Here is a 26,235-nt window from a genome sequence, read left to right as displayed (position 1 = left end):
ACGTAGGTGAGTTCAAGGTCATACATAGTGAAATCCTGTCTCAAAAAAAAAGTGCATGCATTTGTATAGTATATATCTATCTGTTGTAAACAAGTTGTTTGAAAAGTTTTGAAGTTCAAACTATTGGAAATTTATGTTAAAACAAGGTATCATGCTCAGAATGGTAGTGCATACCTGTAATCCCAGCATTTAAGAGGCGGAGGCAGGAGGATGCCTGTGAGTTCAAGGCCAGCCTGTCTCAAAAAAAAAAGACATTTCTGGCTGGGCTCACTGATGGTTGCCTGTAATCACAGCTATATTAGTGACTGAGATAGGAGGATCATGAGTTCAAGGATAGTGTAGCAATTTAGCAAAACTCTACCTCAAAATTTTAAAAGGTTGAGTATCTGGGTCAAGGTTATAGGTCAGTATTGTTACCTCTGTAAAACAAAAGTAACAACAACACAAAATCCCATAAAAGCAAAAAACAACAAAAACTTTCTAGAGCATTTTAACTTAGGATGTATGAAAATTATTTACCCAGTTTTTATTTTCTCAGAGGAACAAGCTTTTTGTTTCTCTGTTTGGAGATCTGAACTATCATCCTTTCAAGCCACATTCAGAATGAATTGTTTATAATTCCTCTTTCATCTGATCTCCACCTATGTTTTATAGTCTGACCCACACCCAGTTTTGCCTTAGTTGGTTTTTACTTCTCCCTTTTTTGAGTTTCCAGTCATTCAGCTTGTTTTTGTAGGCAAAACAGTCTTATCTTTTTGTACTTATATTTAATTCATTTACATAGTTTGTAATTGCATCTTTTTGCTTTTTAGAACTCACATACTTTTTTCTTTTAGAACTTTTTTGTTAGAACTTACTGTGGGGGGGATCACCGTAATAACTCTCTCTCTGTGTTTCTCTCTGTCTCTCTCTCTGTCTCTCTCTATATATTTAAGTATATTTTATATTTTACATATTATATGTATTTTTAGTCTCATATGACTAAAATAGTGTTTGCTCCTACTCTGGGGATATATGGATTATTCTGCTCTGGTTTTTTTTCACTTAAAAAATTACTAGTCACAAGTCAATAAATTTTGCTTCTAATATTATAATCCTTAACTGTTGTAGAGATTGTCAGTGCTAGTTTATTATTAGTGAAATGTATAGTGTCTTTCTTCTTAGAATTACCTAAAGATAGTGTTTATGTACACAAGGGAAAAATGAACAAACCCTTATTAGCATGTATCCTGTCTGCTTTCATTGTGCTTTAATCAGGTAAAGTCCAGTCCCGGGAACTGAGGGAGTGACTTTTAGCCATGTTAACAGGACACTCTTTAACATGGGCGTCTATTTATGTGCATTATTGCTTTTGATGCTCACAATAATCCTGTGAGGTACCATGGAAATATCAGATTCTCCTCACAGACAATGAGATTAAACTGCAGAGAGCTTAAATGATTTTTTCAGTTATTGCATAACTTCCAAAGAGGCAGAAACAAGAAAAAAAAAAATGTCACCTTTTAGACTCAGAGCTATTTTGGCAGGCAACATAGCTTCTGAGAGTAATCTAACCTGAAGTATTTTAACTACTTTTTCCTCATTTTCTCATTATTGGTTCTGCTTTTGATAACACACAACCAAAGACCTAGTTGTAAATTCATGTCAAGTTTATTCTTCTCTAATATGGAAACTCATGGCTACAAATCGTGTAATTTTTGGAAAGTATTTTTTTCTGTGCCTCAAAGTAACCTAAGCAAATGTGAACTACCCTAAAGGCTGAGGAAATGAAAAAAAGTTAGAAGAAGGGATAGAAAATGGGACGTGTTAGCACATTTAAGTCCCACTAGGCTTTAACTTTGGTGAAGGATTCAGTGGTGAGCTTTCAGGTAGATGAGATGAGAAGATTTTAGAGAAGATCTAAGTTTCAATGAGGTTATTCAAATTCAAATCCTGAACACACAATGATTGTGGGCTATGATCTTCAAAAACTTGATGCTGTCTAAATATGCTAAGATTTGAATACCATAATGCAGATTGATTCATATTTTTGTCCACTGATAATCTGAGATGTTTCTTTAAATGAAGTTCATTAAATGTTTTGCAAAACTGTCAGAGGTCCAAGTCTCCCAGGTGAATCAGTGGTAATTGGTTAACTTACTGAGATCAGTTAGAAGATATGCTACTACAAGTTGATCCAGGTTTTAGAGTCACTAAAACATCATAAGTTAGCAAGAATAAGACATAAGAATACTAGAGAAATTTTGAACTATTTTGCAAAAGCTAAAGTTTTAATTTTAGAACATTTAACAACAGTACTGGGTAACTTCTCTGTGCCAACTTAGTACTACAAAGCTGAGCAGGATGTGCTGCCTGCCCTTGGTGAGTTTACATGGCTTAGTTGGGGAGACAGAGAAGAGCAGTATTGTGGTAATGGTATCTGCTTGTGTCTGTGCAGCGAGGCCAGTGCCATGATGGGCAGCTCCACTGACTGGAGGCAGTGATTTGTGGAAGGCTTCTTGGAGGGTGTGACAGTGGCCACCTTTGTGAATTCAAGTTTCTAGAGGAATAAAGGTTGTTATATGTATACATTGATATTGAGTACAAAACTAATTAAGTCCTAGTTCTATACCAACAGAAATCTATACCTTTGGAAAGATAAATTTTAAAAATTTTTATTAGTCCATATGTGTAGTACATTAGGATTGCACTTATCATGGGGACTTGATACATGTAACATAATATATCTTAATTCATTTTGTTTTTACATTTTTATTTTAATTTATTTTTATTTTGAAAGGAATAAAACAAAATGGAACAAAACAAAACAGTGAACATAGTATTGGATTTCAAAAACAAGCCAGAAGGAAATCCTCCATGGTTGCTATATTGCATGTTATTATCCTCTAAACAAATGCTCAGACTACTGTCTTTAGGCCTGCAAAGTCAGTCAGTCAATCAAGCATTAATTTGTTTTTGTATTTTAGTTGCTATCATCCCAGAGTGTGTTTCTCCAGATCAGCCAGTTGCCTTCCCTGGTGTGGGGAGTCTTTTCATATCTCCCAGCCTGCATGCCAGCTGCCTCATGGGAGGGTGGGGTTGACTTTTTGATTCTCTTCCCTGCCTATGGCTGCTGCTGGCTCATGGGAAGTATGGGCTGACTTCTTTGCTCTTTTACTGGCCCATAACTGCCACTGTTTATTTCTTTTTTGCTTCTTCTTTCTGTCTTTCTTCCCCTCTGAGGAAACTAGCCTGCCTGCCTTCTGTGCTGTTTTTGATTCTGTTGTGATGTTAAATCTGCTTGTTTTAAGATATATCAAGAGTGGCTCAACATTAAAGCTGACTTGAGAATGATTCCATTATTGGACTGCAACCTTCTGATCTGTCACTCATCACCTTTTCAGTTTTTCTTTTTGTTGCAGTTGAAGTCCTAGGGATTGAATCTGGGGCCTTCACATTGAGCTGCATACCCAAGCCTCTTACAGTTTTGTTTTTTTTTTTCCTAATTTAGAGGCAAACATGGTGGCACAGGCCTGTAATCCCAGCACTCAGAAGACTGAGGCAAGAGTATTGCCATGAGTTCAAGGCCAGCCTGGTCTACATAGGGAATTTGAGGCCAGCCTGAACTACACCGTGAAAGCCTGTCTGAAAAAACAAACAAACTAACCCTCCCTGCAAAAATTGTTTTGACACAAGGTCCTACTAAATTGCCCAGAAGCTTATAATCCTCTGCCTTAGCCCCACCGAGTGCTAGAATTGCAGGTGTCCACCACTATGCTAGGGTGGTGTTTGTCTGTCTGTCTTTTCTTTCTTGCTTGCTTGCTTGCTTGTGTGAGAATGGACTACAGTGTCTCATGTATACTAGGTAAGCACTTTACCACTGAACTACTTCCTCAACCCCTTTTCTCTTAGTTTGTTAATGAAACATATAAATGTGAGCACCCAGTGATTTCTCTCTTTTTTTTTCAGGTTGATATAACAGTATGAATACTACTGTATAGAAAATTGTTAAGTAAAAATCAAAGATTTCAAAGAATTAATGGAGTTTTTCTTGTTTCACACTTGAGAAATGTTTAGCTTACATTTTCTCTTATTCTATTGAAAAAATATAAGCAGCTTTTTTATTGTGGATGATTGCTATATTAAAAAGTATTTGCTTTGAGGTTGGAAATATACAGAAGTAGACTACATGAGGCTATAGGTTCAATTGCCAGTATCTCTCTCCCTTTCCCTCTTCTTGAAAAATATTGAATACAGTGCAAGTTGCAAAAAAGGTTTTTTCTACATGTTTGCATTATGAAAATCCTGATTCTGAGGCACAAATGTAAATTTTAAGTACAATGATGCCTGCTAAAAGGAGCCATTTTTTCTTAAAATAACTATTTTAAGAAAATCTATTCTCTTGGGCTTTATTGTGTGGGATAAATTACAGCTTAAAAATTTGCAGTCATTGGATATTTTGGACCAATGGGATCCATATTACTAACTTGATAGTATTTCCTTGCCTAGGAAGGAAATTAAGTGGTTTAAATATAAATAGTATGATTGGTTCTTTAGGGATAGTCACTACAGAGGAAGAAAATGGCTGTCTGGGCAACTGCTGAGGAGCTTAGTCTGAGATTGTTCCATTTAGTTCAGTTTTTTTTTTTTTTTTTTTTTTTAGCAAATCTGAAGTTGTATCTTCTTTTTTCTTTTATCGGTACCGGGGACGGAACTCATGACCGCCTGCTTGCAAGGCAGGTGCTTATTAATTTTAAAATACGCAATTGTTTTTAAAGATACACAATTCACTTTAAGTAGAACTTTTAAGAGTAAAGAGAATTACTCTGTTTAAAAGTCTATCTCTCTCAAAGACATTAAGTTCTAACTTGTACATGCAAATATTATTAATATCTGACACATTAACCTTGCAATCTTATTAATCTCATTTGTCATTTGTGAGCGACAAAGTCATTACAAGACTTGCTTATATTTAGTGTTCAATATTTATTATTTAACATTTTCAATAATCTGTTGATAGAAAACTTCATATGCAATTTTTCAGCTTAACTGTGATATGTAATTGGGTTGTATTCTGTTAATCTTTTCTAAACTATTTGCAAGTGGTAAAAGAGAATGTTTAATCAGATTTCCTCCCCCTCATACCTGACCTTCATTCAAAAGCTGTTTCCAGGAAAAACCAATGTTACTTACTTATTTATTTCTCAGTACACGTTGCCTAGGCTGGTCTACTCCGGGCTCAGGCAATCCTCTTGTTTAAGCCTCTCAAATGCTGGTGCTGCATTGTCCATCCTTTATTTTTATTGGGTGAGGGAAATGGTATTCAAAACTCAAATTACATTAGAATTGAATTTTAGAGACTTTGGTGATACAGCTGAAATTTTAAAATGGAATTAACACGGTAAATAAAAGTTTAGGAAGTAAAAATGTAAACCTCTTAATGGTACAGAGAGATGCCCAAAGGCAACCCAGGCCTTTTTAGTGGCTCTGCCATATTATAGCCCATAAATTACATACTGTCCTGTAATCGACCACTGGATCTGATTAGAAACTAAACAGTCTGTTATTGATGCCTAATATCTGTTACTTAGTAAGAGTCTTAAATTCTGCAGTTTTCAGAAAGGATCAGTTACAATATATTGAATAGGAATTTTAAAAGTAACTGTCTTTGTGTCTTTTACCGTGGAATGCTAGTCTCAGTGTACAGTATCCCTGTTGACAGGGAAAGTGTCTGCCTCAGATCCATTTGCCATTTTGTTGCCATCATTTCTTTACTAAAGCTGTGTTTATCCTGGAGAAGGAAAAAGATTGAGTTTAGTGTATGTTAAACTGTTGTTTTCCTACGAAGTTTATTTTGTTTTCTATGGGTTTATGTATTTGTTTATTGTCAGGATCTTGCTATGTACTTCAGGCTAGCCTTGAACTCAGTGGTGATCCTTCCAAGTGCTAGGGTTTCTAGGCATGTGCCCCCACATCCAGCTCCCATATTTGTTTAGAATTGGGCATAAGTAATTTCAGTTTTTAGGGCATTCTGCCTTAGGGCACTGTGAATTTATTGTAGCAGATAGCTGTGTTTGCCCATTGTGGTAGCCTTTAGCTATGTGGTCATTTAAATGGAAATTAATCAGAATTAATGTAAGTAAGGTGTTAGTTGCTTGCTCACAGGAGCTAGATTTCAAATGCTCAGTTGCCCCATATTATTAGTGATTGCTGCTTTGGACAGCATAGAATTTTTTTCCATCATTGCTGAGAATGCTGTTTACAGTGCTGACTATAGTATATGTAGTTCAGTTTTTGCAGACTGGACAACACACACACACGTGCTAACATGTACATGCATCTTTTAATTTGCAAAGTTTTTGTGGTTTACAAAAAATTTCATTCAATCTTAAGTTTACCCATTAGACCATTAACCCTTTTTAAGAATATCGTTCCTTTCCCATAGAATGGTATTTTTTTGTTCTTCTCAATACAGGCATTTACTAAAAATATCCTTAGTTCCATTTGTGCTAAGAGGGCAAAAATGTGCTGTTTGGTGGTCTTTTGTATTCTAGGAAGCAAGAGGTTACTATGAGCAAACTGGCATTGGTCCACTGCCTGTCGTTCTGTTCAATGGAATGCCCTTTGAAAAGGAACAGCTAGATCCTGACGAGTTGGAAACCATCACAATGCACAAAATCTTGGAGACGACTACCTTCTTCCAAAGAGCAGTATACTTGGTGAGTGACACTTCAAGGCTGACTTTAAAAAGAATAGTTTGCTTACATTTTGTAGCTTTTACATCCCTATTTCCTATGTGCCACTTTACCATGCTCAAAATTTCAACCCCCTCTCTAATCGTGTGGTTGATCTTTATGGTATGCTAAGTCTGACTTGTCTTGTTAGCATAAAGTAAGGACCTAGCCTCCATCACTTTAAAGTGTAAACTATCAGTTGTGTTCTGAGAGCCCCATTATGAATAGCAAAGACCCCCCATTATGAATAGCAAAGACCCCTCATTATATGAAATACAAGGTTACCTCTCATGAAGTATGGACAAAAGCCACCCTCATTATTTACTACATATTGGTTCTATATATAACGGTTATATATTGCAGTGATGGTGAACCTTTCCTAGATGAGGACCCAACCTGCAATCCCAAACCCACTTCTTTATCATTGTCTAGGTTACTTTTCTGTCATTGCTGAGACAAAACACCTGACATGCAAAATTTTGCTTACTATGGAGATTTCAGTCCATAATCAGCTGACTCCAAGGCAGGATGGCATGGCGTCTTCCCATCCCTTACACTGTATGCCGACTCCACCCTAGGCAAGTGCAGCACTCAAACCACCAATCTCAGCTCCAGACAGTGAACCAATTATGAATGCCAGACTCGGCCAGGTCCATGACTGCATGAGGCTTGTGAGGGGCCATCTGAACCCAAACCATAGCAATCATAAAGTGCCAACACTACAATTAAACCTGAAGACTGGAAAAAACAACTCGTATATTAACATCTTTTGTTTTAGAAGAAAAACAAATATTATGAATGCTGTAGGTTCACATCATTGTTCTGTTGTGTCCTATAGGGATCTCTTTTTCATATTGATAATCTTGATCTATTTTTTTTTTTTTTTTTTTTTTGGTCTTTTTCCTTTTTATCGGTACCAGGGATCGAACTCACGACTGCCTGCTTGCAAGGCAGGCACTTATGCTGCTGAGCTAAATCCCCAGCCCCGCAATCTTGATCTATTTTTAATTCACTGTTTTTTTCTTCTGTTAGCCAAAATCTACTATTGTGCCCCTTTAGTGCATATTTCATTCAGTAGAAGCAACACATACACAGTTTATTTTGTGGTGCTGGCACTGGATATGCTAGACAAGCACTCTATCACTAAACTACATCCCCAGTCTATCAGTGATTACATGTTCAATTTTGATATACTCAAAAGTTTGATATACATAATTTCTTTTAGTTCTTTGAATATATTTAAAATAGCTTATTTAATTTTTTTGTGTATTAAGTCCAGTATCTGGCTTTCTGACAATATATCCAGGCTACTTTTTAGTGTACTCCACATTTTTCTCTTTTCATGTCAAATATGTATACTGTAATATATATTATGTTACATATTACATAGAATGTTTTTCCAGCTTCCTCTTTCTCCATTATTACTACCTAAGGCAACTGAGATGTTAAACAATTGCTCCTGATCGTTTTTGACAAAATCCCTGATACTTGCACTTAAGATTTTCTTCAGTTCAAATTTAAAAAGCTCCTAGAATTTTTGTACTTTGCTAGTATTAACTTTTATTGTTGGGCTGTTGGTTTTCAAGTCTTTTGTCAGCTGGGGAGTTGTAAATAGATACAGGGCAAAATTGGGCTGGGTGTAGTAACTCACACCTGTAATTCCAGCACTTAGAAGGCTGAGTTCAAGGCCAGTCTAAATTACATAGTGAAACTTTGCCTCAATAAATAAATAAATGAATGAATGAATGAATGAATAAATTGTAAAAGCATAAATTAAAATATTTCAAGAGCCATCGTTTCACTGAGGTTTAGACTTGTTAGTGAGTGAAAGTCCCTCAGAAGTTTGCAAACCTTTAGTTAATTTCTTGAATTTTGGGAAAATTGATTTTAACTATTATTTCTAGTGTTCTCAGGGTTTCTTTTGGAGAGAGGCTTTTCAGAGATCTTTACTGTCATTTCTGCTGGATGGCACTCTCAAGTATAGTTTCAAATGTCAAATGATGTTGATAATAACCCTAAGTCAAAATATATATTTTAAAAATTTTATTGTAGTGAAAAATATACATCATAAAATGTATTGTTTTAATTATATGATTCAGTGGCATTTAGTACAGTTATAATCCTGTGCAGCCATCTCCACTGTCCCCCTCTAGAACTTTTTCGTCATTCCATCCAAAAATTATATACCCACTAAGCAGTGATTCCCATCATCTTCCCCTGCCCTAGACACTGGTTCCCACTATTCTGCTTTCTGTGTCTATGAATTTACCTCTTCTCCAGAACAGTGTCTGGCACTCTGCTGCATTGTAGCATTTCAGAATTTCATTCCATTTTAAGGTTAAAAAATATTCCTTCCATCTTTTGGCTATTTTGAATAATCTTGCTATTGATCCAGTGCAAGTGTCTATTCCTATTCTGCTTTCAATCATGGCCGTATACTTTTAAGTGAAATTACTGGATCTTATGGCAATACTGTGTTTCCTGTTTTGAGGAATCACCAAACTTTTCCATAGCATTGTACTGTGTTACAACCCCATCAAAAATGTGCAAATGTTCTAGTTCCTTCACATCCTTACTAATCCTTTAGGTATTCTGATGGATGTGAAGTGGTAATTCATTGTGACATTATTTGTATTCTCCTGTTATTAGTGCTCTTGAGCATCTTTTCATATGCTTCTTGGCCACTTACATTTCTTATTTGGCAAAATGTCTAGTCAGGTCTTAGCCCATTTTTTTGTGAGCATAGTTTGTGTATTTTATATTACATTCATTTGTAAATTTTATATGAAGAATATATCTTTTATTTTTGTTAGTATATATTTGCAGTACATAATAGCTACATTCATCATGGAGGGTTAGTATCCTGAATTTAATTTTTTAATTTTAGTTGTAGTTTTTTTTATTTTGGGTATTAATCCCTTATAAGTATGATTCATAAATATTTCATTTATTCAGTTGTCTTTTCACTCCAGTACTATTCTTTGGTGCACAGAAGTTTCACTTTTATGAAGTCCAGTTTATTTTTTCTTTATTCTTTGTGCTTTTGGTATTTTATCTAAGAAATTATTAACAAGCCCATTGTCGTAAAGATTTTCTCCATTGTTTTCTAAAAGTTATCTACTTCTTTAGCCCTTTGATTTATTCTGAGTTGATTTTTGTATAAGATTAGGGCTCAATGTTCTTTTTACATGTGCATGTAGGTTTTCCAACATCATTTGTGAAAAAAGTCCAGAAACAAATTTTTTAAGAAGTTTTGTTTTGTTGGGTTTTATATTTATCTTTTTGAGACCAGATCCTACTATGCAGTTTAGGCTGGCCTTGAACTCACTTTGTAGCCCAGTCTGGCCTCGAACTCACAGTGATCCTCCTGCTTCAGCCTCTAGAGTGCTGGGATTACAGGAGTTCACCACCTTGCCTGGCAAGAAAGGAAGTTTTGTGCTGCATGTTAATACGTTCATACAAAAAAAGTCCTTGGTCAAATTTGTCCCCTTGTGCTAAAGAATTTGTCCTTTATGGAGCTACTAGAATGAGAATAAAGTTTTTATTTGAATGTGTTTTTCTAAACTCATGAATAAAGTAGGAGAAATACTAATTTTGTTTTATTTAATATAAACAATTAAAATGTTTATTATTCTCCCTTTTAGAAATGTTTACATTTTCTCCAACAATGTTACATATGAAAATTTAGAAGAGGGCTGGTGGTGTGACTCAGTGGTAGAACACTTGTTCAGCCAGTGTACCCCCTATGTCCAGCACATCCCATGCCATCAGCATAGCTTTTTTTTCTTCTAGTTTTTCAGATACTGGTATATCTGTTTTTTATGAAGTAACCATTTAAAAATATTTGTTCCTCTGTGAATGAATGTTAGTTTTTCTTTGCTTTGACATATGTAGTCAGTGAGAAGCTTGGTTTGTGCTAGATAAAAACAAAGTTTTTAAAGTTTCTGACAAAAATAGCATGTTCATATACATTTTTTTTTTTTTTTTTTTTTTTTGTCTTTTTCGTTTTTATCGGTACCAGGGATCGAACTCACGACTGCCTGCTTGCAAGGCAGGCGCTTATGCCACTGAGCTAAATCCCCAGCCCCTCATATACATTTTTTAAAAGTGAAAGTTCTTGCCTGGAATTTAGCTCAGTAATATAAGTGCCTGCCTAGCAAACACTAGGTAGTGAGTTCGATTTCTGGTTTAAAAAAAAAAAACTATGCAAAGTGGAAGTTCCTTACTGTCAATCCTAGAGAGGTATGTATGTGTGTACTTTTATGTATACAGTGAGTATGCTAATATGTGTATAGTCATACATTTTTTGAGAAATATCAGGAATTGGAATTGCATCAGGAATTGGAATTGGAATTTAAATATTGACTTAGATTTTGACTACATAAGGAGACGTGTGATACATAGTTTAAATGGATAAAGAAATACAAATGAGCTTTCACCTGTTATCTTCTGTCTTTACTAGTTATGTTCTCTTCCTCAAAACAACTACTTTGTGTGTGTGTGTGCGCACGCGCGCATCTTGAGATGTGTGGCTGGTTCATTTGGTCATTATTAGTCATTTGAGATTTTGCATATAGTTACAAACAATGTCTAAATGGAATATCTTAGGTTTGAATGTATATGTTTGAGCCCCAGCTTTCTCTTTTAAAATGACATTAAAATACGCCTTTATATTAATATTTTAATTATCACTTTATAGATTTCCAATTATTAACATTTACCTTTAAGAGCAACGTAACGAAGTACAGCTATGTCTGTGATAGTATAAGGTGCACAAAGGAGAAGATTAAATGACAAGTGATCCTTTCTTTTTCCCAGGGTGATTATGACTTAGGAGATGTAGGGTTGCAAAGGCTCAGAGTGATATTTATTACACAGAGTACTTAACTGCTCATGAGTAGGCCTTTGGTATTCTACTTTAGGAAGAAGCTATCTATGAGTAGATCACAAGATGGATTTCTGCTTATGCTAAGTCTTAAATAATAGAGCTTGCTTTTTGTCTAGAAACAGTTGTATATGGAGAGTTTGCATTTCATGTTCACATCCCATTAGCTCTGTGGCTTTGAGAACACTTTCCTCCCATCTTTAAAATGGATAACCTTTGTTAACAGAGTCAGAGGTACTATTTATACAATATTAGCTATGCTTGGCAATGATAGGGACCTATAACATGTAACTTCTGGTAACAACAGGTAAGAAACTATTATAAAGCTAACAATGTTTTAGTTTCTTAGTGAATTGTGAACTTAACACCCCATCCCTCTCTATTTCTTTTTTCCTGTAGGGTGAACTATCTCATGATCAAGATGTGGTAGAGTATATCATGAGTCAGCCAAATGTTGTTCCACGAATCAATTCTAGGGTTTTGACAGCTGAGCGAGAGTACCTGGATTTAACAGCAAATAGTAAGGAACCTTTAGGCTTTTTGATTTGCACTTGGGATTGTTTGCATTTATTAGCCACACCTCTGGGATTCTAATTTCCTTGGGCAGGCCACATCTTCCGAAGGTTGTACACATTCCCAGTAGCATCCATTTCTTTAGCACATAGGCCTTGAGGAGACATTGAAGATCTGAATCATATCCAGACAGATACTCATTCTCAAGGTCATAGTGTTCTGTTGCCTATGCATGTCATGAACAGTTTGACACATGGGCAGCATTCCGTGTGCATCATTGAATGGAAGGAATGGGTAGATGAGCAGACACACAGACCAGGAGATTGGTGAGCAGACCAGCAGATATGCTTGGTGGACAATGTTTAGAAGAGTAGCATGTCTGTGGAGTTGTAACAGTGTTTAAGACTGGGTAGAGAGCTGGGCATGGTGGCACATGCTTGTAATTCTGGAAGGCTGAGACAGGAACATTGGTATGTGTTGGAGGCCAGTCTGGGCTACATAATGAGTTCAAGACCAGATTGAACTACCTAATGAGAACTTGTCTCAAAAAACTAAAACAAAATGAAAAACTAGACTGGATAGAGAGCTGGAGATACACCCCATGGAAGAATGCTTACCCAGCATGTATGAGTCCTAGGTCCCATTCCCAGCATCACAAAAAAGAGGCAAAGGGAGATTGTTGCCGGCAAATGGTTTATCATACTAGACTGGAGACCATTTTATAGGTAGGAAGAAATTACTAAGTAGTTTAGAACAAGGGATCAGCTTGATGTAACTGCAGTGTTAGCAAGTGATCTGAGGGGAAACGATTAACAGAGGGGCTGCCTTTGGGCTCTACCAGAAAGGGTACATACCTGAAAATAGTGAAAATGACCTTTTGACTCTAGTAAAATTAGGAAAATGTTATTTTCTTAAACATGAAGAATAGAAATCAAGTTTTTTTCTGTCCTCTGGGTCCCTAGGTAAGGCAGCAGTGTTTGCTAGTGGGTGGACTGGAGAGAAAGACATGAGGGTACTTTTCAGACCTTTCCCAGTTACAAAGTGACATGGGAATAGGATTTAAACTGCTAGACTGAGAGCTATGTGAGATGTTATGTGTTATTCATTAACCTTGTGTCTTTACTTCATTGGTGAATCTTTATATTACTAACTATGGTCAAAGCAGGCTATCGGTTGAATACTAGTAGAGATTGAACTGAGATATATTAATTATACACCTATTTCAATGTCTTCTTTTTTCACAGATAACTTATTTGTAGATGATTATGCTAGATTTTCTGTATTGGATTCCCAAGGCAAGACTGCTGCTATAGCTAATAGTATGAACTATCTGACAAAGAAAGGTATCTGTATTTGGGTTTATCTTGGATTCAGTGTCTGTCTCTCTGTCAGGATTGGCAAGCATAAGTCAATCTTAATGTCAATCTTAATTTCCTTAAGGAAGGAAATTACGTCTTTTTTTGTTTTATTTTTACAATTCTTTGAGTTTAGAAAATAATTATTTACATATGTTTAAAAATGCAAATAGTGTCTTTGTAAGTTTTGTTAGCTATTAAAATTAGGAAAAATCATGATTCAGAATAAAAAATACTTATGTAAAAATGAGTTAATTGAAAATTGCTTCTATTTGCTCTTCAGTGATGATGAAGGAGTAATTTTATTTTAAGATTTATGAGGTAAATCAGGTGTTAAAAGCCTTGTGTAATTTTTAAACTGCTTTGTATGTAGAGTTATTTAGTTAAAATTGTGTAAGATGATACCCTCAAGTTTCCTCTCATTAGGGTTGGACTTATGACCCTTGCAGAAAGCACCAGCTGTCACTTAAGATAGCTGGTGTTACCCCGCTATAGTCTTTTATCTGGAAGACTTCCTGATTTTTAGGTGTTTGTAAGTACAGGTAATTACCCCGTGAGTTCCTCCAAGAATTGTTTCTGAAAGGCCATGGAGCAGTACTACAGCGTCCATAGAGCAGAGAAAAGGCATAGTTCACATTAGTCATCTTTTAATCTTTGGATTCTTGGGATGTTAACTACAGAAATGATGTTTTCTTTTCTTCTGCTCTCTTCCTTTTACCTTTGTCCAGGAATGTCCTCCAAGGAAATCTATGGTAACTCATAACTTCAGAATGTTCTCTTCTTCATTATCACATGTGCTTTCAGGAACCATTGTTATTCAAAATTTATTGACACTTGTTTGTCATGTTTCTGGAACCTGTGGATAACTATAGGCTATATCAGTACAAATAAATTTTTGTACTAAATCAGTACATATAAATGTTTATAAAAAAGATTTCAGGAAGTTCCAAGTAAATATGATGAAAGACCGTGCTGTGTTATCCACATGTTTCAGTTTATATGCTAACAGATTCCCAGGCCACAGGAGAATTAATCAATGCATGTTGCTATATCAGCCACTTGGAAGGCTGCCCTCTTGTAATTTAGTAATGTTTTGCTTTCTTTTCAAACTAGTCATCTTCTTTTTTCTTTTTGCATGAGTTTTAGGAATTATGTAGCTTAATAACAATATTGAAGCAAAAGATGTTTCTTTTTCATCTAATTCAGTTTGTTTTTATTTTCCTATAGATGATTCTTTTATTAGGCCAGTAACCTTTTGGATTGTTGGGGACTTTGATAGTGCTTCTGGACGGCAGTTATTGTACGATGCTATTAAACATCAAGTGAGTACCTACACTTAATTCTGTTGTTGTTTGAGGCTCCATTTGTCTTCCTGGGCATCTCTTTGCTGATGTGATACTCTGAATGATATTGTGTCTTCAGAGATCTGACAGCTTCTGAGGAAGAAGACCAAATACTGCCATGTCCTGACTTCATTGCATGAGATAGATTTTTCTGAGAGGGAAAAATGTGATCTTTCTGTGGCCTTTACCTTGAGAGAGGCCTGCATGCCGCGAGTACTGCTTAGGTGTGTGGAAGGAGGGCTGGGTGCCCAGGAATGCTCACATCGGTGCTTTGAAATGTTTGTTGCACAGGAGTGGCAGGACTTCAGGGAAAAACAGTGTTGAATGGTCAAGAAATTGATTCTGCCAGAGTTGTTTGGAGAAGAGATATCAAAATGCCTTTTTCTGAGCTGTTTGCATTTGCAGCAGCATCTAGTCTTCTTCACAGCCCTCCTTTCTACCCAGGCCAACTTACTGAAAGCAAGACATGGTGGGTGACCTATGTCACTGTGTTGCTGAGGGATTGGACCCAATGCTGTCACTTCAAGGTTACACCAGGGGCATTTCTAATGAAGTCTGTTGATGTATGTAAGAGGCGCCCTGCTGGAAGCTAAGCGGCATTTAGTTCTTTCTCATTATATGGGCATACCCGAAAGTTTGGTTTCTATTTAGTGTATTTGAATGACCTCTGAGTTGTTTTAGCTTGGGGTTTATTAAGTAGAATGCTGCTAGAAATGTTCTTGTACATGTCTTTTAATACCATTAGTTTAAATTTCTGTTTGTATGTTCGATACAAGCCCATTTTTAGTGCTGTGGGTCCTAAATACCTTCTCTCATATAAATTCCTTGCTTTTCACTCAGAGGTAGGTTATTTTCATCAGGCTGGTGAAAAAGCCCTGTGCTGTGAGTGAAGATAGGTTTGAGCAGTATCATGAAGAATGATGAGAACTTAAGGGAGATAAGATGGAGTGTAGTTGAGGACAGCATGCAGTGTGATACATGATGTGTGTTAGAGTCATGTTAAAGGAGTTAAGGGATGTCACGGCTCCGATGGTCTGCAGTATCAACTATATTTGCAGGATTAGGAAGAAATGGTGTTAGAAGGTCTATCAGTGGTGTTGGTAGTCAAGTCATGCAGGGTTTTGAATGCCGGATTGTAACTTCTGCATTTTTCTGGACACAGAGAACTACCAAAAACTTTCAGAAGGATATTTTTTGCTACTTATGGAACATGATTGATGTCAATGCTACCTTCTAAGTTTGAGATATCTACTGTCTAACTCTTATGTCCCTCTTGTTTTATCAATAGAAATCTAGTAACAATATTAGGATCAGCATGATCAATAACCCCAGTAAAGAAATAAGTTATGAAAACACTCAGATCTCTAGAGCAATCTGGGCAGCTCTTCAAACGCAGACCTCCAACTCCGCCAAGAACTTTATCACCAAGATGGTTAAAGAGGACACTGCAGAGGCACTGGCCATGGGGGCGGATATCAGGGAGTTCTCTGTTGGGGTAAGACTTTCTGCATCCCAAAGCTGCTCCCTCTGTCACATGTCTAGCTGATGTGTCCAGGTCTCAGTTCATCATCAGAATTTGTGACTAATTCTGAGTCTCAGGGTTTTGTGAAATAATTGTGTCACATAACCCTTTACTTTTAAACTTCCTCAGGTTTCAAGATGTGCATGATACAAGTCCGTGTACTGAGTACAGTGCCATTTGTTTTGCTTTTAAAGCACCAATTGCTTTGCTTTTTTACTGTTTTCTTAAATGTTGCATAAATCTTGTTATTTTTTGTGTTATTCTTAATGTTTTAAGAATTTTCATAGTAATCGAGTCTTGATTAAAAAAACAGAGAAGTAGTTAACAGAGAAGTAGTCCTGTTTGATGTAAGTCAGTGATAGTACATACTTTGCATGTGTGAGTTCCTTGTTTTGTTTAGTTTTTAAAAGATAAATAAGGGCTAGGGATGTAGCTGAGTGGTAGAGCACTTGCCTACATGGGACCCTATGTTTCATCTCCAGCACTGCAAAAATAATAAGCAAAAAAAAAAAAAAAAAAGCAATCAGACAATATTTGATTTGCTTGTAGAACTAAAAAGATACTATTCACTTTTGAGTTAGAGGCTTGTGTAAAAGTTCATAATTATTCACTGATTTAATACATTCTTCTGGGATGGGCAGGATCTCACTGTGTAGTTCAGTCTGGCCTCGAATTCATTGTGTAGTCCAGGCTGACTTTGAACTCACAGCAGTCCTCCTAAGGAATTACAGATGTGCACCTACCACACCTGGTTAAACTTCAGTTCATTTTAAGTATTTATAGTTATAAAATTTTTTATAAAACATGAGTATATCTAAAATTTCAGTAAGAGAAAATTGACTATTGCTTGAAGTCACCAAGATTTGAAAAGTGTAAAATAAATCATGGAGAAGAGTACACTATGGAACAAATCCCATAAAAATAGGAAAGGAACTAAGCAGTTCCTCACTGAAATAGGAGTGATTTGAATTGAGATACCATGTTAGTTAGGAAATGTACTTACTTTTCACAGAGTGTTTTATAATTTATTAAGAGTATTCATATGGTTTGCTTAATAACAATGACTTTTCCTTAAAAATGATTACTTTCCTAGGGCATGGATTTCAGTCTTTTTAAAGAGGTGTTTGAGTCTTCCAAAATGGATTTCATTTTGTCTCATGCCGTGTACTGCAGGGATGTCCTGAAGCTGAACAAGGGACAGAGGGCGGTGATCAGCAACGGAAGGGTGAGGACTTGTCAAGCTGACCCAAGCTTGGCTTCAGATTAGGTCCGACAGTCTTTGCAGCATGCTCCTCTGAAGCTAGTAAACTCTTCCAGCAGAGCCACCCTCTCTTCCAAGGTGATTAGGGCTTCTGAAGTGCAATGATATTTCTACCCCTCATTTCCCATGCAGTGTGCTTTCTGACGTAAACATCCCTTCCTGTTTATTTGTGTCCTGCCATTGTGGGAGGTAGTGAGAGTGTGGTGGCTCTCAGAACAGACGCCAGTAGCCTTTGACACATAAAGTAGGCTTTGTCACTGATACTCGGTAAGACTTAAAGAAGATTACCTTGCTATTTAATTTACAGAGTTTGAGTACTGTGCAAATAACGTGAATAAGTGTAGGCTGTATGTACTTGAGGAATTCCTAAATAAACATAGCTATGAGGTGATTGAGGCTTTACTTTTCATACTTCCATTGATTTCAGTTAGATGTGTATCTTTTCCCCACCTTTCTGGTGCTTAGGTGTGTAAGGTAGCTTGAGGCTGGGAAAGCACTTCTCACAGCTGCTGGTGGTGTACAGTTTTCCAGCTCTGACCTCCTCTTCTTCTTATAGATTATTGGGCCACTGGAGGATAGTGAGCTTTTTAATCAAGACGATTTCCATCTCCTAGAAAATATTATCTTGAAAACTTCAGGACAGAAAATAAAATCTCATATTCAGCAGCTTCGGGTAGAAGAAGACGTGTAAGTTTTGCCATAGAAGAAGTTAGTTCATGCCATAGAGGTCATGTCCTAACTGCCTTGTTCATGAAGTTTTATTTTCTGCTTTATAAAGAGGGCTCAACTTTTTATTTATTCAATTTTTAAAGCAAAGTTTATTTCATGAGCTTCTATTTAAAGAACTCAATTGTCTCAGTTTTTACTTGTTTTAGCTTTTGATTTTGGAAAATTTTAAACGTGCAAGAAGTAAAGGTCTTAATTACGTCTCTACCTGAATACTTACATAAGGAAAAACTCTCATCATCTGTTTAGTTATTTTTCAGTTTTATTTTTTTTGGGTGAGGAAAGACAGGTTACATGGTTATTTTCCTTTAGTTACCAGTATAGCATACTGAGTTGTTTCTCTTGCATCCTTTAAAAGTAAGTTGGCCATCTCTGGTCATGAGCTGCTTGGAGATTGATATAAAACCTGTGGGGTTCACAAAAGTTCCTTGCCTGCCTAAGATTTTTGTAGTGCCTGAGCTGTTCTACCTTGGAATGGCTGCCCTATTACAGATACAGCTTAACTCTTGACTCGGCCTACCACCACAACATGGCCGTTCCTGGCTTTCCAGAGTTAAACTGAGGCTCCTTGTCACTGTGCTTCATAAGCCTCTAAGGGGTTGCTTGTGACATGCTCACCCCATTCATATAACCAAGTGGCCCTTGATATGTTTTGTGACTGTGTTGACATTACTGCAGTCATGCTTAGCCTTAAGAAGTTAAGTCAGAAGAGAGTTTGATACAGTATTTTGGTTCAAAGATACAACATATAAGCTTGATTGCTGTTGAAGTGTAGCCAGAAGGGCTTTTGCCTTCAGTTTGGCAAATAAGGGCTTTTTTTTTTTTTTCAGGCTCACAATTTAGTTCAGGATCTTTTCTTAAAAATGAATTTTAGAAGGGATGAGGGAATATACTTTTCTAACTTTTTCACTGCATTGTTGATTATAACATTAAGTTAGAAAATAACTTAGATATTCAATAGCTGGTTGGTTTAATAACTATGATGTAGTTATAAATATATACTATGCAACCACTAATAGTGATATATGCCATATTTATTAACCTTCATTTTTATAAATTTAAATCAAAAGCAAATTGCCAAGTAGTACATGCATCTGTTTACAAACTGTGTAAAAATTATGAACTATAATATCGTAACTTATGTCTTGATGATGATATGTAATGTCAGTTTTTCCTTTGTATTTTTCTCAGTTTTTCCTTTGTAGTTTTCCAATGAATTATTACTCTAATAATTATTAGAATAGTAATACTATTTAAACAAGGGCAAAATGAGTGTAAATAATATTGACCCTTCCTCTTCTGAGTCAGATGCTGAGCTGGATACCTGATATATTAAGCCAGCACAGGGCAACCCACTCAGGACTCTTTCTGTCCCTCAGACAGAAGCTTGCTTTTTCTCATTATGTATGTTCCCCTGTATGCAAAGGAGCACATGTGCATAGCAGCTGAGTCCTGTTTCCACCTCTGCATATAGTATTTCTTCTGCCTGGAACACTACTCTTCAATTCATTTTCTTTAAAAAAAAAAAAAAGAAAGAAAGAAAGAAAGAAAAGAAAAAAGAAACAATATATTAAGCCAGCACAGAATTTACAAAGCCCTGACATGCAGGTAGTATCTGTACTGCCCATGTGGAAAAATGAACTATGTTCCTCAGTTATACAGCTGATCACTTACAAAATTAGTACTTTATCTCATGCCTGTTGGTAGAGACTTTGTGGCCTGTTTGAACCCTCTCATTAGTGTTCACTATTTGGATTATGTGTTTGTCAGTAAGTGAAAAACCTTCAGTTGCCCAGATAATAAGATTTCACAACCTCATCTTACAGAGCCAGTGACTTGGTAATGAAGGTCGATGCTCTCCTGTCAGCTCAACCCAAAGGAGATGCAAGAATTGAGTACCAGTTTTTTGAAGACAGACACAGGTATAGAATTCATGTTGAGTTAATTTTCCTAAATATTAAACTTTTACATAAATATTGCTTTTATCTCCTTTATTTTTCCATGTAAGGTTTGCATATAAGTTGTACAAAAAGAAAAACTAGTTTGAGGTACAAGTTTTGTATATTAATGTTCATATATAGAGTTCATATATATGAACTCTATTTCTCTATAAATTAACATTTATTTTTAAATAAATGTGAAGTAATTCTGAATACATCCTTTTAGGGAACAGACAGTATCTTATAAACAGACTAGTTGTAATTTTTTGGCATTCAAGAAGAAACAGATTGCTAAAACATTTGTGTCATGCATCCTTTTGAAAACTTTCCATAAAGAAAAATGAAATGAGTATTATGAAACATTGCCTTTTCATTGTCTAAGGTTCTTTTTTGGGGGGGTAGTTTTCTTTGTTTTGTTTCATTTTTGAAGCAGGATCTCCATGTGTAGCTCAGGCTGACCTTTGAACTCATGATAGTCCTTCTGCCTCAGCCTCTTGAATGCTGGGATTACAGGAGTATACCACTATGCCTTAGTCTTTAGTTCTTTATTTTGAAAAGTTCTCATATAAAAGTAAATGTATACTGATGCACGGCCTAGAGTCAAAGATCCCACTTCCCTTATTTCCCCCCCCCCCCCATTAGCAAATAGGAACCAGAAATCTGAGCGTCTCCTGGGAGGGTGACCATAGCAAATAAGGGGGACTTCCTTCTACCATCTCTTTGAAGGCAAATATTTTTATTACTGTTTTGCTCTTTTCTGATTAATGGTACTGCTCTATTCAATATTCTGTTTTGATAAGTTCTATAGTGTTCTATATTTCATCTCATTTTGATATACGTGATTGAAAGAACAACTATTATAAAGATAACGAAATATATTGTGATACCTATTACTGTTATCCCGGTAACCTGCTGTGAAGTTCTGTACCAATTTCACTGTACGATCTTAGTTGGCTTTATTCTGTCTTGTTCTGTTGTATTCTGTTCTGTTCTTGTTCTGTACTTTCAAAATAAAATTAAAAAAAAAAAAAGTAAATGTACGAGTTACAAGGGACCCCCAGGTATCTTTAATTTAGTTTCATCAGTTGCTGCATGCCATATTTGCTTTTATCTCTCATCTGTGTGAATAGTACATAAAGTGTTTTTGTTTGGTATATGCAACACATATACTCACATACTTTTCTGCAGCATTGAAAGGACATAGGCATCATTGCAATAAGCCTAAAATCTTCAGTAGATGTCTCCAGCATACAGTGACTTTCTCCAAAATACTGTTAGCTTGGCTTAGAAACCTATTCACATGTTTTGTGTCCCAGTAATGACTTTTTATAGTGCTTTTTATGTTCGTTTTGGTCTTAAATACACATTGCAATTAATTATGTATCTTTAGTCTCTAATCTTAAGGAGTTCCCTTTTGTGTGTGTGTGTGTGTGTGTGTGTGTGTGTGTGTGTGTGTGTGTTTGGTTTTTGTTGTTTTGCTTTTCTTTCTTCTTCCCTTTCTTTGTTTGGTCTTTTGTCCTTTATGACTTTGATATATTTTAAGAGTCTAGACCAGTTGTCTTGTGGAATGTCCTACAGTTTAGTTTCCTTGTGACTAGACTTAAATTAATTGTTTTAGGGAGAACTCTGTATGTAGTTTCCTGGCAAGGATGTAATTTGATTATGCTTCAGAATTTCCAGGGAGACTTTAAATATACGTGCCTCTGTGGTACTGCTTTGTGATTCTGACCTGATTGGTCTCGTATGGCTTGCATTCTGGTTTAAAGGACTTGTGTTTACTCACAGCCAATGTTGGTAGAGTCAGATTGGTCAGATTGTTTAATGACTGCAGGGTTACACTAGCTGTGTTTTCAGGTTTCTCATGTCACCAGTGGGTGAGGACTTCTAAATAAACTTTGTTGGATTTGCCACCAGCACTTGCATACATCTAAGAAGTAATTTTTTAGAGAGATTCTTCTTACTGGAATGTGTTAGCTAAGTGAGTGTGTGTCATATGTAAATCAGATGTTTCTTGTTTATATTGGAAGTAAAAAGGTCTGAACTATCAGTTCTGCACACGCAGGCTCTCTGAGTCTGATCCATGGACCAGCAGTGGCAGGAAACTCTCTGGGAGCTTGTCAGAAATGCAGTCTTCAGTCCCACACCAGACCTGTCACATCTATAGTAAATCTGGATCTTCCCAGGAACCCTGTGAACATTTGTGAAGTACTGTATTCTTTGACATTTGCTCTCCTCTAGGCAAATGAATATGATCTCCAAATCTTAATCTTGTCACTTTGAGTAACTTTTACTTGTTGAACAAGCATTTTTAAAAAAAATCCACATCTGTGTTTTTCTTTCTTTTTTTTTTTTTTGGTCTCTTTTCCTTGTTTTAGAATGTGGGACTGGTTATGGCCTTCCAGGGTCAGTTTCTGAGCATTTCTGTTGCACACTCCTTACACTGCTGTGCTAGTCAGAACATGTCTCGTTCAGCCTGGAGTCCCAGTAGAGACGCTCCTTTTTGTTCTCTCTGCAAGAGTCTGTATAATGCAGTTGTTCTCTAATGAGCTTTTCTCCTAGAATTCTACAGTAGTACAGATTATATTATGAAGTGGCACTCAAATTTTGACTCTTACTCAGGAGCTTAAAATGCAGATTGCTTTACCTGCCCCCAGAGTTTCTGATTCTGCAAATCTGAGCTCAATAAGTTTGCTTCTAGCAGATGCCCAAGTTGAACCAGCACTGCTGGTCTTAGCCACATTTTTGAGAATAGCTGTATTTTAGTAAAAAAAAAAAAAAAACAAAAAAAAAAAACTCTTTTATTATATCAGAATAGTCATTGGCAGTGATCAAATCTGGAGTTGTTAATATTGTCAGAGATTGTAAGCATTAAAAAACTGTTCGAAAACAGTGGTTATTTTTAAAGTTATAATTTGAAGTAACATCTTTTGGCATCTAAGTTATGGCTGCCCGGTTTTGTTATTTATGTTTGCCATGTAGTATGCTTTTTAATAATCCTTCTAGGTAGAAGTTCATGCATAAAAGACTAGTTAGTGGTCAGCAGATGAAACAAAGCAGTTAATGATTTAGAACACTGAGTAGTTTTAAATCTTTCAAAGTTGATTACTCTGTATCAATGTGACTGCAGGGGGAAGCTCTGTAGCAAGAAGCTCTAGCTGGGTAAATGTGTTTTTCTAAAGGGCCTAGAGATAAAATCAAAATTTAACCATCGCTGTGTACCTGAAAACAGACAAAATACTTGAGAATACTTGAGAAAAACAGTTTGAAGGATGAAAGATTTATTTTGGCTTACAGTTTCAGAGACTTCAGTCTGTGGTCATAAGCCAGAAACGTCACAGTGGAGGGGCATAGCATATGGAAAGCTCTTTACCTCACGGCAGCCAGGAAGCAAAATGGGAAGTCTGACAGGCTTCCTGCTCCCGTTTTTGTTCCCTGCCCACCAGCCCATTGGATGGTGCCATATATATATATATATTTATTCAGGGCAGATCTCCACCCTCAGTCTACTGTCCCACATACCATTTATCTCTGGAAACGCCCTCCCAGGAGCACCCAAATGTGTGCTTCACTAATTTCTCAACCCAGTCAAATTGACAATCAAAATTAACCATCATAGTACCAACTTAGTGGTAGCAAGGATGTGGTGGAATTCACTTTTTTGGTAGGTAGCTTGCTTTCGTTCTTTAGGAAATGAAGATCACTATGTATTTGCCTCCAAAATGTTTGTATCCTGTGGTTATAATCTCATGTCTAGTACTTGTTGTCCCTGAAGAAATTTGTTATATGAAGAGAGTTGGATGCAAAACTTGTTTGCAAGTTGAAAGCCATCTAAATGTCCAGTAACCAAAGACTAGCTTGAGTAAACTGGCAGATCTTCTTGGTAAATGTCATTACTTTTCTTTTTTTTTTTTTGCTTAAAAATTTCATTTCTTATTCATGATACTTTTTGGGGTTTTTTTGAGACAGATTCTTGCCATGTAGTTCAGGGTGGCCTTAAACTCACTGCAGTTTTCCTGCCTCAGTTTCCTGAGTGATGGGATTAATTCTGTACCACCATACCTGGCTAGATAATTTAATAATTGACTATTGTAACCTATTGTTCTAAATATAAAGTGTTTTGATAAAATGAAAAAAGCTGGGTGTGGTGGTGCACACCTATAATACTAGAACTCTGGGGGCTGAAGCAGGATGATCACTTCAAATTCAAGACCAGTTTGAGCTACTTAGTGAATATAGAGTGACCTATCTCAAAAAAAAAAAAAAGTTTTTGAAATACTAAGAGGGTTGGTAGGTTATTGGTTAAGCTGGGCTAAACAACAACTGCAGAAACTTAACATGATTTCCTGTTTTCTTGTTAATGTTTTATCCTTTTGATCTTTGTAGTGCAATTAAACTGAGGCCAAAGGAAGGGGAGACCTATTTTGACATTGTGGCTGTTGTTGACCCTGTCACCAGAGAAGCACAAAGGCTTGCCCCACTGCTGTTGGTAAGGACTGATGAAGAAGCAGTTCACATTGTCTGACAGAAGTAGGCATGTGCCCTTTGTTATTTAGTCATCTTTCAGGAGCACTGCAGTATGTATGATACAGGGCATCTTGGGCAGAGCAGTCTTTATAGAGATTGATAATGTCTTTGAAGACAACTTTATAACTTCAGCAATTTAAATGAATAGGCCAGGGATAGAGCTCAGTGGCACAAGCGCCTTCCTGGCAAGCATAAGATCCTGAGTTTGCTTTCCGGTTTAAAAAAAAAAAAAACTACATGAACATTTCAGAGTAAATTATTGCTCTATGTAAAAAACAGTACAAGTTTTTTGTGCTACTTCATGTGATTACAAATGATTAATATCCTCATTTAGAGCAAAATACTTTTAAATTAAATTAATTTATGCTGTAAATCCAGCAGCCAAGGAGTAGAAAAGTAAGACTAGTTCTACTTCTTTCTTGTCCATTTTTTATAACCACTGTGGACCTTTTCTCTGAAGCATGCCTTTTATATATATGTGAGATATGTAAGGTACAATTCTATGAACATTTAAAAGAGCTCTTATATAAACAGTTACTTAAGGGGTTGGGGGTTTAGCTCAGCGGCATAAGCACCTGCCTTGCAAGTGCATGGTTGTGAATTTGATCCCTGGTACTGATTAAAAAAAAAAAAATCACTGACCTTTCATTTATTTGGATTATTTAAGGTAACATCTTTATTGAAGTACAGTCATCTGAAATTTTTGTAGGCATTTGTATTTATGGTTTTTCATTCTTTACCTGAGTTGAAACACTGAGCCGTTACGTTTTCTTTGGGTAGGTTGATGTTTGTCACCTGTCTGTTGCTCCCTCTGACTCTGTGTTATATTTTGTTCATGTGAGAAACAGTGAGCTTTGTGTCCGTGTCTGTCTGTGTATCTGTTTCTCTCAGAGGGCAGATTATATGATTGAATGATTTAGATCTGCACTCCAGTTACAATTTCCAGAAATTGCCAGTATAGATTTTATGGCAGTTGTTTTTATATATCTTTCCTTAAGATATTAAGAAATGTTCACTCTCTTAACTCAATGTCAAGTAATTTCTGAAGAGAAAATTTAATCTGTCTTCTGGTTTGTCCTTATAGGTTTTGACTCAGCTGATAAATATGAATCTAAGGGTGTTTATGAATTGCCAATCTAAACTTTCAGACATGCCTTTAAAAAGGTAAAAAAAAAGTGGTAAAACATATTATTTAAGAAATTGGAATTGGAAAACATGGTATCAAATGCAAAAGGAGTATTGAACACTAAAGAGTTCCATGGATTTCGGTGCTGCATGTCAAGTTCAAAAAAGCATTTATTGCAAGTTCAATTTGACAATTTTTTTCTCTAATCAAAAGTACTGAGAGTGTGGGCATGGGAACATGGTGGTATTAACCTAGGGTTCTTGCACTGTATATTTCACCTTGAAAGAAGAATAGGCCTTAATTAAAGAATATGTATAGTAGAGCACC

The 26,235-nt window shown here is 36.2% G+C and overlaps 1 protein-coding gene across 2 annotated transcripts in view; it reads left to right on the top strand.

Annotated features, from left to right (window-relative positions):
- The window catches only part of Uggt1 (UDP-glucose glycoprotein glucosyltransferase 1), a 125,579-nt gene that overhangs the window by 67,099 nt on the left and 32,245 nt on the right, over positions 1-26,235 (top strand). Inside the window, exons 18-28 of one of the 2 annotated variants that reach the window (XM_063258787.1) lie at positions 6,534-6,698; positions 11,998-12,118; positions 13,356-13,454; positions 14,195-14,218; positions 14,694-14,788; positions 16,098-16,304; positions 17,425-17,556; positions 18,149-18,279; positions 20,145-20,240; positions 24,642-24,744; positions 25,867-25,946. In XM_063258787.1, coding sequence (XP_063114857.1) covers positions 6,534-6,698; positions 11,998-12,118; positions 13,356-13,454; positions 14,195-14,218; positions 14,694-14,788; positions 16,098-16,304; positions 17,425-17,556; positions 18,149-18,279; positions 20,145-20,240; positions 24,642-24,744; positions 25,867-25,946 — 1,253 coding nt within the window. The remainder of the gene's footprint in view (positions 1-6,533; positions 6,699-11,997; positions 12,119-13,355; positions 13,455-14,194; positions 14,219-14,693; positions 14,789-16,097; positions 16,305-17,424; positions 17,557-18,148; positions 18,280-20,144; positions 20,241-24,641; positions 24,745-25,866; positions 25,947-26,235) is intronic. The other variant, XM_063258789.1, reaches the window with a different exon arrangement.

The sequence above is a fragment of the Cavia porcellus genome, unplaced genomic scaffold (genome assembly GCF_034190915.1).
Source record: "Cavia porcellus strain 051 isolate PalLab524CR breed Dunkin Hartley unplaced genomic scaffold, mCavPor4.1 scaffold_12, whole genome shotgun sequence".
In the NCBI taxonomy this organism is placed as follows: domain Eukaryota; kingdom Metazoa; phylum Chordata; class Mammalia; order Rodentia; family Caviidae; genus Cavia; species Cavia porcellus.
Note: the sequence above shows the minus strand (reverse complement) of the source record. Positions and strands in the feature narration are given on the sequence as shown.